The sequence below is a fragment of the Thamnophis sirtalis genome, unplaced genomic scaffold, assembly GCF_051295495.1.
Source record: "Thamnophis sirtalis isolate CommonGarterSnake01/CBP01778 unplaced genomic scaffold, rThaSir2_p1.2 scaffold_1, whole genome shotgun sequence".
NCBI classification, from domain to species: Eukaryota; Metazoa; Chordata; class Lepidosauria; order Squamata; family Natricidae; genus Thamnophis; species Thamnophis sirtalis.
The window spans coordinates 135,766,902-135,787,172 of NW_028261381.1; the positions used below are offsets into that span (position 1 = coordinate 135,766,902).

The following is a 20,271-nucleotide window of genomic DNA, read 5'->3' on the forward strand; positions in this document are numbered from 1 at the left end:
ACAGAGATTTTTGTAAGTAGGGAATATCTTCTCAGGTAATTTGGATTTTGACATCTATACTGTACTGACAACAATAATCTTTGTTTGACCTTCTTTGCATTATTATTTAATAATTTAGTAATTTAATATTACACTGGCACCCTTTAGCTTTCCCACTTCTTTTTCAAGAGCAACTGTCTATTTCTCTACAGTTAGTTGTATCTGTATGTTAGAAGGCGTTATGGATAATGATGCTATTTAACTGACGCATAACCTATTATCTTAATACTTCTACTTACTAAAGAATGAACAGATGCCATTAAAGTAAAGATTTATATAATCAGTTCCTCTCTGGGCTACACAAGACCTGATTTACATTAATTTAATATTACAGAAATGTTTTCTTAAGACGTCTCCTCCCCTCCTTCATTTAGCAACGAATTCCTTTATCACCATCTGCCATCAAAAGCTGACTTCAGATAATGTACATGCATGTTGATTTGAGAAATAGTTGGCCTAATACTACATTATATAATAATCAAGTAATGCAGAGTTTTCCAGAGTGGAAAAGCTGATATGTATAATCAATTCTACTCCTAAAGCTATATAATTAAGAATAAAAATGAACAATTTAATCATCTGGGTGAAATCCATCCAACTTATCATATAAATCAGTGTTTTTCAACCTTAGGAATTTTTAGATATGTCAAATTACATTAGGGAAAGACATGCATACCAGTAATAACAAACTAAGGATATTGTACAATGTTAGTTTCATAAATAAAACAAATATACTGTATATACTGTATAAGTCTAGATTTCAAATGCAGATATTTAAAACTGTTTGCCTTTAAGATTCATTCTAGTCTACTACAATCACTGTAGTTTTTAAACATACTACAATCTATTACAGTTCAATGCATCTCCTTTACTTCAAAATAGAAATAAGAAAGCTTAATTAAAAGTAGGAGGGTGGAGATAGCCAAAGGGCAATGGTGGAATACCTCAGAGCGTTCTGCTGGAGAAGAAATGTGAATTTCAGATGATTTCTAACAAGCTAAAATCCTTTAAAGCCCTTAGTTATGAGAATCATGGTTGATGGAAAAGTTTTTGAAAAACCATTACCTGCTCAGTCCTGCTGATAATGGGCAGTTTGATATGACTCACTAAACCAAACGATATTAACATCCAATCTACCATATCACACAATCAGGAACGCTCACAAATTCACATACCTTGTATTGTTGATCTTGTATGACATTCAGTATTTTTCTTTTTTAAAGAGCGAAGTAAATAAAGTAAAGAAGAGCCTTATGCTGGAGGAGAGAGCAGCATGAATATAGCAATAGCAATAGCAATAGCAGTTAGACTTATATACCGCTTCATAGGGCTTTCAGCCCTCTCTAAGCGGTTTACAGAGTCAGCATATCGCCCCCACAGTCTGGGTCCTCATTTCACCCACCTCGGAAGGATGGAAGGCTGAGTCAACCTTGAGCCGGTGAGATTAGAACCGCTGAACTGCAGATAACAGTCAGCTGAAGTGGCTTGCAGTACTGCACCCTAACCACTGCGCCACCTTGGCTCTTTCATTAGCATGGAATTTGCTAATTATTTGAGGACAAATCATGAAAACCTTTATCACTGTTTATTCTTTTTTTCAACATAAAGTTTTTCAATGAAGGAATTCTTGGATAATTCAATTAATGCAAGATAAAAAACTAGTGGAATAGTTATAGCCTAAATCTTTCAATATTAATCAATGTACTGTATGTATTTCTTAATAATTGGCTGAATTTGTATAAATGGTGGATATTACATTTGTACTGGTTCTAAAAAAATCTCACAGCTTCTGAATAAATTTGCTTTGTGTTTATAATGTCCTGTTTATAGCTAGATTTCATTTTCAGTTGTTCACTACATTTCACATTTTTAAAAATAAAACTTTACACATTTTAACATTTTTAGAAAAGAAGAAAAGGAGAGATAAAGCTCAGGGCACACATTATGGTAAGTGATATATTATCTAATCAGTCTCACTTCTGGAATTTGAAGTATTATCATCACTATTAGCAATATAAACTTCTTTTGATTCTTTTTTAAACCATTATACCGATTTATAAGGGGACATAGTGACTCAAAGTGGATGAGATGGCTGAGTGGCTAAGACGCTGAGCTTGTCGATCAGAAAGGTTGGCAGTTTAGCAGTTCAAATCTTGTCCCAGCTTTTGCCAACCTAGCAGTTCGAAAGCACGTAAAAATGAAAGTTGAAAAATAGGAACCATCTTCAGTGGGAAGGTAACAATGTTCCATGTGCCTTTGGCGTTTAGTCATGCTGGCCACATGACCACGAAGACGTCTTCGGACAGTGCTGGCTCATCAGCTTTGAAACAGTGATGAGCACCACCCCTAGTCGGGAACGACTAGCACATATATGTCAGGAAAACCTTTATCTTTACCTTATCGATTTATACCAACATCTGAAAATTATGGGTGGCCTATATTGAAATAAATTTTAGTACATTTCACATATGCTTATTTCTTAATTTGGTGCATTTCTTACCATAGATAAATTTCTTGCACATCTTTATCAACTATTTAAAATGAAACCAAGGTAAAAAGGTAAAAGTTTCCCTGTCAGTCGTGTCTGACTCTACGGCATGGCGCTCATCTGTTTCTTGGCCGAGGGAGTCAGCATCGTCCAAAGACAATTTCTATGATCATGTGGCCAGAATGGAATGCTGTTACCTTCCCACTGAAGTGGTAATATTAATCTACTTGAATCTGTATGCTTTTGAACTGTTAGGTGGGCAGAAGCTGGGGCAAGTAATGGGAGCTCACCCCATGGAGCTCAGATCTTGAACCAGGGCTGTCAGCTCTCCAGCTGAAAAGCTCAGCGTCTTTAACAGCTGAGCCATTGCACCACTCCAAAATGAAACTACTAACTAGGAGATTCTTCACTTCTTTCTCAACTTTTTCATAAATACAAAGACATAAACGTCTTCATAAAAATGGGAAGTGCTGTGCAAATCCAGCTACTGTGCATTATAATCCATAGTAATGGCAAGTCCATAAATATTAGGGAAACGCAAAGCCTTCAAAAGAAGAATTTTTACAACTAATGGAAGTTCCTCTTTACAAAACATACATCATTAAAGCAACAGCGTGGTTTGTAAGGATTACAAGATGATTTTTGAAGCTGATATTGGCTGTCTCTGTATGTTTTATGAAATGGTTATGTACAACTCTAAAACTTTTTCACTTTAGAAGTTGATTGCTAGCTGCTTAGTTGGGTGCTGTGTTTGCCTGCAAAGGCACACAGCTATACATGAAAACATTTGTATAGACATATTCCCAATGACAACTGCTCACAAACATGCATTCACTTTCAAAAATCATGAGGGAAGTTAACGTTAAAATCTCACTTTCTCAACAACTATTTTTTTCTATGTCACTATCGGTCTGCATATATTATTATCTCCTCTATTATCTCCTTATCTCACTCACAATTCTTGCACACTTATTTCCTTTAAATTCACCTAGGCTACATTCCTAAAATTAACTGGGAATCAGATTGCTAATTTTGTTATATCTTTAAAAAGGCATGGGTACCCCTGATCTCCAGAGGCTATTGAACTATAATTTCCAATATCTACCATACACCCCTTTTCTTGCAATTTATTTGATCAATCAAATGGCAAGCTCTACTGTCCTGTGACTTAGTTCAAAGAAACATATACCAAGATATACAGCTTAGCTCAATGTCCACAAAACTTGACAGAAGTACAGTACAAGCTGAGCATTCTGCTTTCAATCTCTGTAAGTCCAAAACTGCTTGATAATGAGATGGACAGCATATACTGTATTTTTTGAGTATGACACACCTTTTTTCCTCAAAAAAGAAGCTGAAATTCTGGGTGCCTCTCTACACCGAATACAGCATTTTTTGCCTTCCGAAACCCCACACCCTTCACAAAAATGGCCGTGCATACCCTTATGGAGGCTTTCAGAGAGCTCCTGGGGGCTGGGAAGGGCAGAAATGAGCAAAGAACGGGCTGTGTTTTTGCCCCCCCCCCCCAGTCTCCAGCAGTACTCTATAAGCCTCCATAAGGCTATGCATGCAGTTTTTGTGGGGGGAAAATGGCCCATTTTCGTGAAAAAGAGCCGGTTTTTGCTCGTTTTTGCCCCCATCTCCACCCCCCCTAGGAGCACTCTGCAAGCCCCTCCAAGGCTATTCATGCCTTTTATTTGAAAAAACGGGCCCCTTTTGGGAGGTTTGCAGAGTACAAAAACTTTCCCCCCCCTTTTGGAAAGCTCTTTAACTGATTGAAGAGAATTACATTGATCAAGTGCTGTGCCAGCAGAAACACCTACCTATCTACTGTATTTCTCTCTCTCTCTCTCTCTCTCTCCCTCTACCTACCTACACTCTCCCTACCTACTGTATTTCTCTATTTCTCTCTCTCTCTATCCCTCTACCTACCTGCACACTCTCTCTCCCTATCTACTGTATTTCTCTCTCTCTCTCTAGTTCTCTCTCTATCCCTTTATCTACCTACCTACCTACCTACTATATTTCTGTCTCTTTCTCTCTCTCTCTCCCTCTCCCTACCTACCTACCTACCTACCTACCCTCTCTCTCCCTACCTACCTACCTACTGTATTTCTCTCTCTATTTCTCTCTCTCTATCCCTTTATCTACCTACCTACCTACTGTATTTCTGTCTCTATATTTCTCTCTCTATCCCTCTACCTACCTACCTACACTCTCTCCCTACCTACCTAATGTATTTCTGTCTCTCTCTATTTCTCTCTCTCTCTATCCCTTTATCTACCTACCTACCTACTGTATCTCTCTCTCTCTATTTCTCTCTCTATCCCTTTATCTCCCTACCTATCTCCCTACCTACCTGCTTTCTCTCTCCCTACCTACCTACTGTATTTCTCTTTCTTTCTCTCCCTCTCTCTCCCTCTACCTCCCTACCTACACACTCTCTATCTCCCTACCTACTGTATTTCTCTATCTCTCAATTTCGCTATTTCTGTCTCTCTCTCCCTCTACCTACCTACCTACCTACCTACGCTCTTTCTCCCTACCTACCTATTTTTTCTCTCTATTTCTCTCTCTATATATCCCTTTATCTACCTACCTACCTACCTACCTGCCTACCTAACTACTCTCTCTCTCCCTACCTATCTACTGTATTTCTCTCTCTTTCTCTCCCTCTCTATCCCTCTATCTACCTACCTACTTTTTTTTAATTTGCCTCTTCAAAACCTTGGTGTGTCTTATACTGCGAAAAATACAGTAAATTTAATAAATAAATAATAATAAGTTGTAGTAAACATTCTTCAACAATGTAGTCATTGTTTTCTGTTTAGTTTTTATTTGATGTATGTCATCAACAACTGCAATTATATGAACTGGGAAGCTCTATACATCTTTTAAATAAATGTTAAGCAGGAAGTGAACCTTGTCTTTTTCTTGCTAATAGAACTGCAACATGACAGTGACTAAGACAATTATCCTTACTTCTGACAGCATAATCTGATGTTTTAATTTAAAAATACATACATTTTTATAGCTTGGAATGCAAATTTACCCTCAGCTTACATCACTAACTTGATCAGGAAAAATAGATACTGTATCTATTAAATACATATTTGCAGTATGCTCATAAATCTGTAGTTTCTAAATTACAGAGGAATACTGGAAGGGCTGACAAATTCACATGGTGGATGGCTAATACTTTAATATTAGATATAGTATTAAGGGTGATGGATGGTTAATATGAAGTATAAATGGATAAAAAATAGGCTTCGATTGTTACACAATAATTCAGGGGACACCTTTTTCCTATTATGTTTTGTTACAGCCAGAGTGTTAGCATCAAACATAAAGGCCCACCATAAGTTCTATCTCATATTAAGTCCAACAAGCATGCACTCTTTATCCCAAACCTTGGAGAGTGATTTCCATGTTGATCTCACAAATCAGAGATCGGAATACTCCTGCCAGATATTGATTACAGCTTAACTTAGAAAAGATACATTAAACATTTCGAGGTTTTTTTTTAAACTTTTGTATAATGTCAGAGTATGCAAGTAATATTACAGTTAGTTAGTGAGGGCAGGAAACATTGGGGAAATTAAAATAAGCCCTTCAAAAAGTGCTCCTTGCACAATGTTTTCATTCTTCAGTGAGAGCTAAGACCTAATATGACAAGAATTCATATAATCTGATTAAGTTTTAAAAGTTACAAACACTGAAGCCATTTAAGCAACACATTTTGATGGGGATAAAGCTGCACCAGAAGGGGAAAACTGCACCACCCCCTTCCCCTACGTTGCTATGCAATTCAAATTTCAGTTTATTACAGCTTACCACAGAATTCCTATGCCTTTTATTTTTTAAATTTAATGATCAGAATGAGTTTTGGACACATATAAGATACTCAATGGTCAATAGGCACATGTAGACTGCTATACAATTCTGTTGGTACGTAAAGTTCTCGTTGTATATATGATGTACAATAATAAAGGCTATATTATAGGTTAATTCCTTTCCAGCCTCCCAGGAAAGGCCTGTTAAAATAGAGGGGAGCTTTAGCTTTACCCTATCGGGTAGCAAAGCTTTAGAATTAAGTGTTTTTGACGGGCAGAAACAGCATCAGCCCTTTGCCCTGGCCGTCTCCCTCCAAGGGGTCCTTAGCCTGTTGCCCTCCAGATGTGATGGACTACAACTCCCAGCGTTCCCTGCCAAGCATGACCGAAAAAGAGCATCAGGTTGCCTGAACATGAGATCCAACGGGGCTGAGCGCCTGTTCCTTTGCACGTGCCCAGAGGGCTCGCTTGTTTAGCTTCGTCGGGCGCGTTGTAAACACACCCGGGCAGGGCTAATTACACGGCCAGCTCATCACCTCCGCTCAACGGGCACGCTTAAAAGCAGCTGCCTCATCCCGCCCCCGCTGCACCTGCAGCCCTGGCGGACGGCGTTAAGGTTGACGAACCGGATTCCTCTTACTCCACTCTCCCCACCCCCGCCCGAGTCCCTTCCCACCCAGCGGGCCGCACCGTTAGCTATGAGCTTGGCGGAAAGCTGCTTGACGAGTTCTGGGATCCTTTCCCACTGGCACTCGGACCGGCACCTCTCGATCTCCGTCTCCAGCCGCGAGCCCCCTTTCTTGGTCGCCATGGCGGGAGCAGGCCCAGCGGGCAACCCCGCAAAGCGGGGACCGGCCGAAGGGAGGGGGCGCGGCAGCTGCGGCACCGTGGCAGCGGGCGCCTTTTCGGCGGCGGAACGAGCCGGGCTGCGGCCCCGGAACGGGAATCGGAGGGGCGCCGAACGCGGTTCGCTGCAGCACCACCTACCGGCAGTCAGAAGGATGAGGCGGGGGGGAGGAGTGGGCGGAGCAAGAGAGAAAACACGGCTGCCGGCATTGTTTGGCGGGAAAGGAGAAAGGCTGGCTAACTTTCGGCCGATTCTGCAGTCATTCAGCTCTTCTTTTGCAATTGCGTCCCCCGTATATTCATGGGGCTATATGGATAAACGGGTTCCACAGAGCATTCGCACGACTGAACTGCCAAACTTCAAGGATTCTTCCCAGAGTGGAAAAACAACTGATTCTTATTTTTGCAGGGAGATGTAGTGCATCTATAGGAAGTTATCACCCAGCCCTCTTCCCGAAAATTGAAATATCCTAGGAAATATTGAAAAGGCAGAATATTACATTTCCCTGGATGTGAAAAGGAAGAAACATGTTTTAAAGAGAGAATAGCTTCCTGCCCCCACCCACTTTATCAATGGGCCATTAAGATGGCCAAGCCAGCCCCTTTACATAACAAAGAGTTTTTCCCTTCAGCTCTAGGGCCATGGGATTAAGGCATGATAATATTGGCCCTTTACCCAACTCACCACATGGCATCTGAGAACTCAACCAAATCTGGATTCAAAACAGTCTAGAGAGTTGCCCCTGCACAGCTCCATGGGAGTCTGACAACCACTCAGAATACAAGTTCAAGATCAAAGACCAGAGAGGGCATAAAACCAGGGACTCCGCATCTCAGCCCTTCTCTTTTTCTCCACCAACATTGAAGCATGTGATCACCTTTTCTGTTCAGGACTCAAGCCATGTGGACCTGTCCACCATTAAACCATCTTTCCAAGCAGCCTCCATGTCTCCAGTGTCTTTTTGCCCACTTGGAGCCGAACCCAGGACGACATTTCTTTTATCACATCAAAAAACATTTAGGATTCCCACTGAATACAGGAAGTCCTCAACTTACGATCACAATTGAGCCCCAAATTTATTTTGCAAAGTGAGGAAATTGTTAAATGAGTTTTGTCCCATTTTACAACTTTTATTGGCACATTTGTTAAGGGAATCACTGCAGTTGTTAAATTAGTAACACAGTTGTTAAGTGAATCTGGTTTCCCGTTGACACTGCTTGTCAGAAGGTTGCAAAAGAGGACCACATGACCCTGGGACACTGCAACCATAATAAATGTGAGTTAGTTGTCAAGCATCCAGATGTAAATACCGTGACCATAGGGATGCCGCAACAGTCATGTCGCTTTTTCAGTAACTTCAAACTGTCACTAAGCAAACTTGTAAGTCGAGGACTACCTATATCACGTACTATTAACACTATTATATAAAACACTTTTAATTGCACTATGCTCTAATAGGTTTTTAAAAAACTTATCCAGACCTTGCAGTACTGTGCAAATATATATTTGATATTCTTAAGTTTTTAGAATAACTTAAAATTTGGGTAGTCTTCAAAACGTTAAAACAACTTTTTAATATACAAATATTAGAGGAATTATTGGATGCAAAGGTACATTCCTTTTGGCACTAAAGCACAGCAGCTCAGTATTTTGACACTAAAGCACAGCAGCTCAGGGCCATCTCTACCACTGGCAATGCATGGTAATCTTCCAAAGGGCAGACACTATTCTAGTTATTCTAGTGCTTGGCTAATAAGAGCTGTATCATACAATTGAGAATATAGAAGGGAGTATCTGTAGCTCAGGGTTGAACTGTAGATTCCTTGGTGCTCTCTTAACTTGGTTGTTTGCAGATGCTTCATTATCCAACTAGGTAACATCACTGTAAGGAAATACAGATTTTGCTCTCTGTTTACAGTAACTTGCTCTGCCAATGTTCAAGAGAGCATGCTTTTCTCCTTGGTAGTTCCTTAATTAGTATTTTTTTAAATGAAGGATCAATACAATACAATAGCAGAGTTGGAAGGGACCTTGGAGGTCTTCTAGCCCCACCCCCTGCCTAGGAAGGAAACCCTACCCCGTTTCAGACAAATGGCTATCCAACATCTTCAAGATTTCCAGTGTTGGGGCATTCACAACTTCTGGAGGCAAGCTGTTTCACTGATTAATTGTTCTAACTGTCAGGAAATTTCTCCTCAGGTCTAAGTTGCTTCTCTCCTTGATTAGTTTCCACCCATTGCTTCTTGTTTCAATGTAGTTCCTTGATCAATAAATTACCGAAGTGTGTTGAGAACAGAGGTTTGTTAAAAAAAAAATAGCCCTCATGGGTTTGCGAGTTTTCCAATAGCCTAGACATCTTGGTTGGAAAGGCGATGATTGTTCATGGCATCTTTGTGGTGATCATATGGAGGTGTGTCTGGGCAGCAGTCTTTTCTCCTTTCTGTTTATTTTTCTTTGAAATTTCCCTTCCCTACCAAAGAGAAGATGTGATGAATGTATCTCTTTCTGAGTGGCATATCAGTATTTACTTTGCACCTTATAGGACTAAGCCACTGCTAGTTTTCCATCCCAATAATAACAGTAACAATATAACAAACACTAATATTCAGGTGGTGTGTGCACTGGAAGACCAATATCCATCAATAATTCAGTAAATTAAATTTGTAGCATTTTATACATAGTTGTTTATTGTTTTGAAAGTAAAACAAATATATTTGAACATACATACAAAGTCAATCGATTTTAGCATAAAATCCACACACATAAAACATTTCAGCAAATTTACTTAAGGTAAAAATATGTTTTGACAATAACAAATTCCAACTTGATTTCTTTCTAAAGTTGATGCAACTCATTAAAGACTTGCCAAATGATAAACATTAAAATACAGGTAAAATGCATGCATATTTGTTTTATATAGCTATATCTAATATTGACAATTCCGTAAATATAAAATAACTTAATTTGTTAATTGAGGAACTGATGAGCAGCAATGTTCATTGTGGCAAAATATCACATAAAGTTTGTGTTTTATGGATATTATGAGTAGATGCACATATCACATAAAGTAAGCCACAAGTAAAATAAAGAGAAACCTCGTGGATTTTTCTTTCATGAAAATAATTCTTTAAGAGCCCCTGTTCCAGTCTGCATAAGTTAAGACTAAGTTCTAGCACAGCTAGAATGAAATAATCCCAATAGTTTAAATGATTATTAACTTTTTTGCATATAAACCATATAAATATTGCACTTCAGGAAAAAATATTAATAAATGTACTTATAGTATATATATTAGATTTGCATTAGAAGAAAATTATATATTCAATAAGAACCCAATAAATGAATAAAATTAAAACATATAATAAGATGTAATGGTTAAAGATTTTGCATTTTTTAAAAGATTATTTTATCTTATTTTCTGGATGAAAAATGGAAAATCCACTGGTTCCTGTTTTGGAACTTATATAATGTCTTCATGTTAATCAGTACCTGTAATAATACAGGGTTGTTGTTTTTTAAATAAAATGAGTAAACATTACACTATCTTTAAATATTCACTCATATTTACCGCAAAACACTAGGAAATATTTGGGAATTTTAGTTATAGTTATGTTAATAGTTATAACAATTTAATTAATTGACTTGAAAAGTTTTAAACTGCTAGTAGAACACTCCCACTGACTGATTTGTTCTTCCTCTTATTTAACCCTTTAACATTTTATTTCATATTTTAATAAATTGTCTACCTTGCAACACTTCTTTTTAATTCTGTTCTTTTGATTGACTAACTACATAACCTCTGCATCAATCACCAAACCAATCATAATATAAAACAATTATCTTTAACTGATACACAATCCATACAAGTGAACCATAGTACATGCTTGGATGACTAAAACTCTGGAAACACCTTATACATACACCCCAAATTGACGACCTAATTTTATGAAGGAAAGAAAATAATTCACAAAAATATTTCCATGATAAAATTAAATTAAAATTAAATTAAGATTTAAACAATCTTTCAAGTTTAACGATAAATTCTTTCAAGGAACTAGTTATCCTAAAACTCCTCGAATCCTGGTAGGAGTAACCAGCCAAAACAGTCAGAGAAAGCTAAGTATAATTATCTATATATTGCAAAGTTACCATGTATGTACAACAACTTTCCTAGGCAATGAGTATATGAGTTAAATTCAATGTCATGTGAACAGCTTCAGTTTATGCACTCTGTCTTTTTCCCTTCCTGCAGCCTCTGAATGCCACTTTAGAACTACTGTGAAAAGTCATCTATTTTTTTTGCAGCAGACTTGGTGGCACAGGGATGGGGTATTTTTTCTGCTAGTTGTGCTTATTCCAGAAATCGGTGGACACTATTACATAAAATTTATGAAGGATGAGATAAAATATGGACTACCCAGAAGTATTATTTACACATACTTAATCACTAGGGCTATACAAACCATTTCAATGGATGGCAACAGAAATGATTTCTATGTATAACACACACACACACACACACGATTTCATAAAGTCCTTAAAGTGCAAGCATTAAAAAGAACATAAGTATGCACTGTCACTAAAGATGTTTTAGGAATAGATTGTATAAATGTAGCAAGCATCTAAGAGCTGCTTGTAAGTCAGTGCCAATGTGACACCTTAAAATAATGATTCTACTTTAATTGCTAACCTTAAAAGACTTTATTTTAATTGGATGCACATTCATCTATCATGGAAAACCAACAAAAATAGCACATAAATGTTGCAACAAAAGTATCTGTCTTTTCCAGCAATATTATTTTCCTTCTCCCAAAGTGCATAAAATGAACGATCACACTGTAATCATCTGAGTGAGAAGTATGTGGTACTTTATTTGAAGTAATTTATTTAAACAAAAACTATTCAATGTAATTTTTTTAAAGTATAGCCTTTATTCAGACGACTTCTATTAATTTTCAAATCAATTTCTTCCACTATGCTATATTAATTTATAGTTTTATTATATATGAGGTTTTCTTTTACAAAAGAAAATTAAAATACATCTGAATTAAACAAATCTTAAAATTAAAATAAATTTGAATGGTTACCATTTCTGAGCTTCCTTATTGAATTATGCACCACCTTTCTCTATTACTAATATTAAAAAGCACAACTTATTTGCTAGTTCACCATCTTAATAAACTTGAGATTCTACAACCTTGCAAGTATATCATCTTGTTTATCAACTACAATTAACTCCTATTTGCCTGGTGCAAAATTTTAAAGTCAAAGAATAACAGTTTTATAGGTAATAAATTATTACCTGAATTATCAACAGAATAACTATAGTGTAGTAGTAAACTTTTTGGAAAAGGGTATAATAAATATCTCTTTGTTAGACTTGCTAAAGATTTATCCTTTTTAACGAAGAAAAAATAAAAATCACAAATTTATCATTTCAGTCAACGCAAACTGTTTAATCCCCAACTATGATATAAAGCATGAAGAGGCTATACCCAGCATCTCCCACTGCCTTACTTTTCTACTAGCAGGATAAAACATTATATAAAAGAAGCAGGAATGTTGTTTAACTCTTGCATTAATCATTTTATTAATAGCAAGAAATTATTTGGTTTATATATGTGGGTCTGATTGTGAAAAATACAAAATAACTTTGAAAACACAGCTGCACATTGACCATTTAATTTCTCTTATTGCTCCATCAATTCCTCTAGATAATTATACATATTGATAGACAAACATATATAACTGCAAATAATTACCTTTTAAATATAGTACAAGTTTATGAAGGGACATAAGTTATCAATAATAATATGCAATTTGCACTCTTTGATGCTTGTATTCATGAAAATCCCCTCCCCAATAGTATAAAGTTATAGCTCATCAAGCTTTCACAATAGCTGCCTGTGGAAGAAACAATGGAAATATATACAAAATCCTTTTCCTGAGAAATGTAAAACCATTACTTTGTAATTTTCATGACATCCTACCAAATTTTTAAATTTTGATATTTAAAAAAATCATTTTATTTTAATTTCTCAAAGATATTAGATATTAAAAATAAATTGTCTATACCACATATAAATTTAGTTGCAGCAGAATTAAACTACTAAACTGTTGACATTTTGTTTAAAAATGTTTTATTTCATCTTCATTTTGAAATGGAAAGTGGCACGCCATAAAAAGATATTTATGAACACACCATTTCCATCTCTTCAAGATGCTTATCTGTATTATCAGATAAAATGTTTTAAATGAACTATATATACATGAAAAGAAAGTAAATCCAATTTGCACCAAATTAGGAATGTAATATATATACGCACACAAATCAAGATCTTGATGCTCTCAGCATATATAAAGATCAGAATAATCTAAACAGTTCAGTTTTCAATATTGTACTGCAAAGTTTAACTGATGGGGGTCCTTGGGGCTCTCTGAACTTTGGTTGATTTCTTGCAGATATTTCATTACCAAACTAGGTAACATAACTTGTATCAATGTATGCAATTAGCAACCCAATCCTATATCTATTTATTGAAATATCTCATGGAGTTCAGTGCTGCTTACTCATGAATAAGTGGGCAGAGAACCGCAAGATAAATACCATATTTTTCAGAGTATAAGACGCACCAAGATTTTGAAGAGACAAATTAAAAAAAAGTTTTTGCTCTCTGCAGACCTTCCAAAAACGGCCCTGGTTTTTTTTTTTTCCCAAAACAAAAAGGGCATGAATAGTCTTTAGGAGGCTTGTAGAGAGCTCCTGGGGGTGGGAGGGGGGAACTGAGCAAAAAATAGCCCATTTTTTGCTCAATTCTGCCCTCCCCAGCCCCCAGGAGCACTCTGGAAGCCTCCTAAAGGCTATGCACAGCCATTTTGGTGAAGAGGGCAGGGTTTTGAGAGGCAAAAAATGCTGTATTCAGTGTAAGATGCACCCAGATTTTCACCCTCTTTTTTGAGGGAATAAAAGGTGCGTCTTATACTCCGAAAAATACAGTAATTCGTTTCTTTGAAATTCAAAGTTGTGCTACTTCACACAAAAAAATTAAGTGCTTTTAAATAGTTACCAATGCAAGATACTGTCCTGTCCAAGTTTGGATGCATAGTTTATAGAAATAATTTGAATGTCTAACACAGTGTAGAAGTCTAAATATATCTGATAGAAAAACTGCTGATTCTATATTTTACATATCTTGAAATTAAGATACCCACAAAAACCAGTAAATGACACAAAGATTCACATTATGTTACTTCTCTAAAATTCTTCATGAAAATATTCTCAGGCTTTTCTGTTTTTTTTCCCAGTTTCCCCAAAGAAGTATGCAAGAGATTTCTGAAAACTATATTAGATATGATTATATAAAGAAATTATAGTTTTTATAGAAAAGGAGTATTTGCATAGGATTTGAATTGTTCATTCTACAATACAGCAAAGTATTTCTAAAATTCTCTAAGTGAGGTCTAATCATGCCAATATCTAGATATGCTCAACTTTATAGAAATTGCCTCACTAATTACCAGTAAGACTACTTCCTTTTTTTTTTTTTTGCAGAACTGCAGCATCTGAGCTATGGAAGAGCTCTGCATGTATTTATAAATCATGCTTCATAGTTTAAAATATTACCATTTAAAAATGCATCAGAAAATTCCATATTTATGAATCCAAAATACAACTACAGTGAAAAATTGGACTATAGTAAAACACAGTGTAGAGATATGAAGCACAGTGCTTGACAGAATATCCCCTTAAATTTCTAATGCATAAATGCATTACAATATATCCCAGTGTGAAACGGGAAAACTCAGATACATTAAATGTATTGCAAGATTAAATAATATAAGAAACTCATAATTCTTATTGAAATTGCTACAGCAAATTACAGCATCTCCAAATAGTACTCACAATATCAGTTACTTATCAAATACAATTATAATACCAACTACACAGATGATTGATACAGAATAAAAATCTCTTGAATATTAAGCTACAACCCAGCTGCCAATTTTAATGTATTACATATCAGCTTGGTTTTTTTGCTCCACATGATAAAGGAATATAAAATTCTCACAGAACAATTTTTATATTTGAAAATTCTCTTTCTCTCTTGCTCACTCTCTATCTCTCCAAGTCAAGTTTTAAAATCCCAAACAATTTTACTAGAAAAAAGTGGAAGAAATAAAGTTTTATATGATCTCCAAGCTATCACATAAATTAAATTGCTGCTTATGTGTTATGCAGAAATGTCTTCATATGCTGAGGAAGTGGCTTGTGTGTATGTCTTGCATAAGAAAATAGCTTCTGCATTCAAGGAAATAAGTTATTTTTGATCCTGGCAAATATATTGAAACACATTGAGGATTTTATACACATATGAATTTGTACATTTGTACAATAAAATATATCTTAGATAAAAAACTCTCTCTCTCTTTCTGCATGTACATACATATATTACAAAGAAAACCAAATGTAATGAAAAGTCTTGCAGATTTATGAGAATTTGTGAGAGTCACAGGATTATGGATTACAGACATGTTTTAAAAACTGCTGGATATGCATATATATTAAAATAAAACATTTTATATCACTTGTTTTAATGTTGATTCTGACTACAGTCACAGTGGTATTTCAACATGTCCTATTTTGGCCTCAGACTAAAAAAAAACAAAAAAACAGAAGGGGCAATTACTTTATTCAAAAGAGCACAGGCATCAACAAATTTCAATTCCTATTCAAGAGAACGTATCTTCAATCAGAGAATTGAAAGATATTTTCTGAGTTATTGCTATCTATAGGATGTGTTGTCTGTAGTGTTTTTGTAGGGGTAGTTTTACCATAGGACTGAGAGGAAGAAGAATGAGAACTTTCACTGGAACTGCTGCGGGTCTCTGTGCTTGTGCTTGTCTTTTTCATCTTTCTTCTTTTTGCAAGAGGTGCCTTGTCAACGTTCTGGAGGCAAAATCCTTCCCTTTTATACTTGTTAAAAGCCTATTTAGAACAGCAAAAACAATTCTTAGTTCTCTCTGGATCCATCTGGTCAATCTTCAGACTCCTCTTATATATTTCCCCCCCCCAATCAGCACAACTTCCCACAGAAGGATTTCTTACAGTTAATTTCAAAATCTTCATTTATTGTTTTATAAACACCCACAAAAAGTATTCTTTCAAGTCCATCTAGCCCTTTAAATTAGCTTTTAACTTTCCAATATCAACATTCTAATCTCTTTTCTGCTATTATTCCAAAATTAATTTTTTTCTGATTAATTCTTAAATAGTCTTAAATTTATTTCATACTGTATAAACTCTTGTTCTGATGCAAGTAGCCCTTCAGAAGGCTATTAACATCCAGAAAATCAATAGTAAGCAACTTCTTAAAGTAGGCAAACCTAGCATCTGTTTTGAAGGTACTGAATCATGGCTTAGGCAGGGTGATTTTCTTCTAGCTCCTAGAGGTCTCAAACTGGTTGGAAATTGTTATTTTATTATTTCTCCCACTGGTAGACTCTGTATGGAGCAAACTTATGGGTGATCCTAGTTCTCTCCTTGATTTGGAAAGGAGTTCTGAGCAGCCAATCCAGTCACTGGCTCTTCCTATTTCTGTAGTTGTCAGCTCTGTTTTTGCTTCCCCACAAGTGTGGCCTGGCCTATCATGAGTGCTGCATACCAATGATAGATTTGACCATAGTCTTTGCCTGTTATCAACTGCAAAATACACCTAGCCATTCCAGAGACATTCGAATTTTTGATCTACAATGTAGCTAAATATGAATCCTAAACAGCGAATATCAAAGAGTAGGCTCTAAAAAGAGACATTTTTAAAAAGGATATGTATATAGGATTGAATAAAAAACCAGTGGGGAACCATGGGTTCTAGTCTTATTCTAAGGAGGAGGAGCAGGAGGAGGAGGAGCAGGAGGAGGAGGGGGGGAGGAGGAGGAGGACGACGACAACAACAACGACGAAGGATCAGATTGGGAATATATCCCACAGGAGAAAATCTATTTTTATAATTGTTCAAAGTCAATACCATCAATGAAAGCACATAAGCTATCAATTGACTCAAGTGAAACTGAATTATCTTCAATTACGTTCTGCCAGAATCCAGAATATACAATTTTAGTATAATTAATACAATTGAAAATTATTAGTATAAGAAAGCTAACATATGCAGATTTCCATCCTCAATGGGAATTGTATATAGCACCTGTCCATTTCCCCCCTCCCTTCTAGTAATAGTAAGAATATTTCATTTCATGAAGATGGAGAAAAAATATGCCTTGCCAAAAGAATCAAAATAAAGCTTAAATAAAAATATTTACCTTCTTAATGTATATGTACCCAAACTGCATCTTGCCTTAAAAGTAAATGATAGCTGACACAAGAAACATAGTTTAATTTAGAGAAGTAATATGAGCTTACATTAAAAGTTGCTTTGACATGTATTGCAGCTCCTGAAGATCCTAAATTGTCTGGAGTCATTAATGGGTTGGATGACAGTTGGCAGCCATCCTGAAGCCAATCATTATGTCTCAAACTAGTCATTTTAATCCTCTTATTTGGATCCACTGTAAGAAGTCCTAATGCATGAGATATTTTAAAGTAACACACATTATCTATTGAATGCTACTTATTTAACATTCATTTACAAAAAATTATAACTTAAATACTGGCAATTGTTTTTTTTAATGGCTGAATTTATTAATCTTTATTTTAAATATATATACTTTGATATTCCTATTACCATGTTTGCCTGAAAACATGACCTACCCCAAAATAAGCCCTAGTGAAGGGGGTGGGCATGGCCAGCATAGGTGAGCATGCATTGGCCAATAGTGTCTGGCGGTAGCAGCAGCTGGTGCAATACAGGTGAGTTGAATACCTGTGCAAGCAGCAGGCGGAAGGAGGCACATGATCTGGACACACCGCAGGAAAGCTGAGTATCAGTGGGTTGAAGCAGCAGGCAGCCACAGGAGACTTGTCTTCATGCAGTGACACCAGTAGCAGGCAGAGGCACGGGGAAGAAGCAGGCGATCTGGACATGCCGCATGGGTCATGTGAAAGCCAACTCGCCACGGAAGGCTCATCTTCATGTTTCTCGGCTTTCCTGTGGCCCATGCGGCTCATCGGGATCGCCTGTCTTCTGCTCTGCACAGCCCCAGAGTGCACAGATCAAGGGACCATTGTTCTCCCCGTGCTTCCCAGCTTGTCGGGCTGATCACCCTGAAATTGTGTTTCCCCAAAAATAAGCCCTAGTGGTTATTTTGGGGCCCAAAAGAAAACAAGACTCGGTTTTATTTTCAGGGAAACACGGATATGTAAATTGATTACAATGAAACTTCATTTACAGAAAGGTCACAAAATAGTATATTAAATAAGTTAAATCACCTTGCTAATTTTAATTTAGAAATGTCATGTACATTTGAAACTTTTTTAAATATACAAATTTGAAAGCTGGAACATCTGAATTAGACTCTATAAAAGTAAAAACTTGAAAGAATAGGTATGAACTTGCGTTAAGGAAACAAATCTAATACAGTACAGAGTTTTAAATTATCAATTTATACAGATTGTGCAAATATTTTAGTAATTTCCAATAATTAAATTATTAATACCTCCATCTTCTTTTGCACTGCCGGGTCTATGCGGACATTTACCACCAGCTGATTACCCTCTTATTATTTATACAGTATTTCTGTGGCCCTTCCATAATTTTTATTTGCATTATTTGTTAGATAACCAGAATAATCTCTCTCTCTTTAAAAGTAGCAAAATTTTGCTACACTATGTATAAGTTCACTTACAAAGAAGTCATTGATGTTAGGGGTTAACTTTGCTTTATTCATTTTAGTGAATGTATTTTTATTAGTCAATGAACAAATAATGTCTGTATGTCTATGTAATATTCTTAAGAATTACTAGATAAGTCAGTGATCCATATATACCTTGTATCAAATCTTTGGCTTCCTTAGAAACATTTTTCCAAGCATCGCCTTCAAATGAAAATTCCCCTCTTTTAATTTTCTTCATTGTTTCCAAAACATTTGTACATATTATACTGGTATCTTGAGACTGAAAGGGTATTTGTCCTGAAAGCATTGTATACTTTTCGGGGTGGGGGGGGGGGAGAAAATGTTTTAAATCATTAATTACAGATAAATGCAATTCTTACTTATCATATACACTATATTGCCAAAAGTATTCGCTCACAACTGAATATGATTACGTGGATGGGTGAACGAATGTATGCGTAGATATACTATAAATAGCATTAATAATAAAATATAGTTCTAATAATTTTAAGGTTTATTTTTACATAGAGATAGTCCTCTACTTTGACTGTAATTAAGCCTGGAATTATGATAGTAAGTTGTGGCAGTCATTAAATGAGTCGCAACATAACCACTATTATTTTACAACCTATTTTCCTGTGGTTGGTAAGTGAACAGTGCAGTCATTAAATGAAGGCTGGAATGATTAAGTGAATATGGCAAGTGTTAAACATATCAGTGTTAAACATTATAGCCAACAGTTATTTTTTGCTGGAAACTGTAATCACTGGAAACTGGAAAATCATAGTTACATGGCCACAGGATGCTGCAAACAGCCATAATGAGAGCCAGTTACCAAGCGTCCCAAATATGATCACATTACCATGAAGGGGGTACAGTTGTCAGAATTTTGAAATTAGATCATAGGAACTTTTTTTGGGTGTGGAGCTGTCTGTTGTTACCTTAAACATCACAATTGACCGCAATTGACCATTAAGCAAGGATTATCTGCAGTATAAATGAAGTATCATTTTCAGAAGTTAAAGTATAATTGCTTCAGTCACATTTTTTCATAAGAAAGAGTACATTCTTATTAAACTCTCATCTTTTATAAAAAAAAATGGTTAAGTAAAATACCATTGGTTATACACCTCTGCTATTACAATTGTAACAATCCAGACAAAATATGCTTCCTTTCAATTATTGCAAAGAGATTTGTACCCAATCAAAGATACTGAAACATATTTAATTGTAAATAAGACTTTGTTACCGATTACAAATTTGACTGAATTAAAGGA

At 36.0% G+C, this 20,271-nt stretch overlaps 2 protein-coding genes across 9 annotated transcripts in view; both read right to left on the minus strand.

Annotated features, from left to right (window-relative positions):
* Positions 1 to 7,306, minus strand: part of TTC7B (tetratricopeptide repeat domain 7B) — a 119,068-nt gene extending 111,762 nt beyond the window's left edge. For 2 of the 5 annotated variants that reach the window (XM_087725438.1, XM_087725431.1), the window contains exon 1: positions 7,051 to 7,303. In XM_087725438.1, the coding sequence (XP_087581564.1) occupies positions 7,051 to 7,171 (121 nt within the window). In that variant the 5' untranslated portion in view covers positions 7,172 to 7,303. Of the gene's footprint in view, positions 1 to 7,050 lie in introns of all 5 variants that reach the window. The other 3 variants (XM_087725451.1, XM_087725428.1, XM_087725444.1) reach the window with 3 other exon arrangements.
* Positions 7,307 to 10,498: 3,192 nt separating this feature from the next.
* RPS6KA5 (ribosomal protein S6 kinase A5) overlaps positions 10,499 to 20,271 on the minus strand; it is a 34,070-nt gene continuing 24,297 nt past the window's right edge. For 2 of the 4 annotated variants that reach the window (XM_087725466.1, XM_087725460.1), the window contains 3 exons: positions 19,148 to 19,307; positions 17,625 to 17,782; positions 10,499 to 16,193 (listed from right to left, as the gene is read on the minus strand). In XM_087725466.1, coding sequence (XP_087581592.1) covers positions 15,954 to 16,193; positions 17,625 to 17,782; positions 19,148 to 19,307 — 558 coding nt within the window. In that variant the 3' untranslated portion in view covers positions 10,499 to 15,953. Of the gene's footprint in view, positions 16,194 to 17,624; positions 17,783 to 18,084; positions 18,490 to 19,147; positions 19,308 to 20,271 lie in introns of those variants that run through there. The other 2 variants (XR_015698022.1, XM_087725477.1) reach the window with 2 other exon arrangements.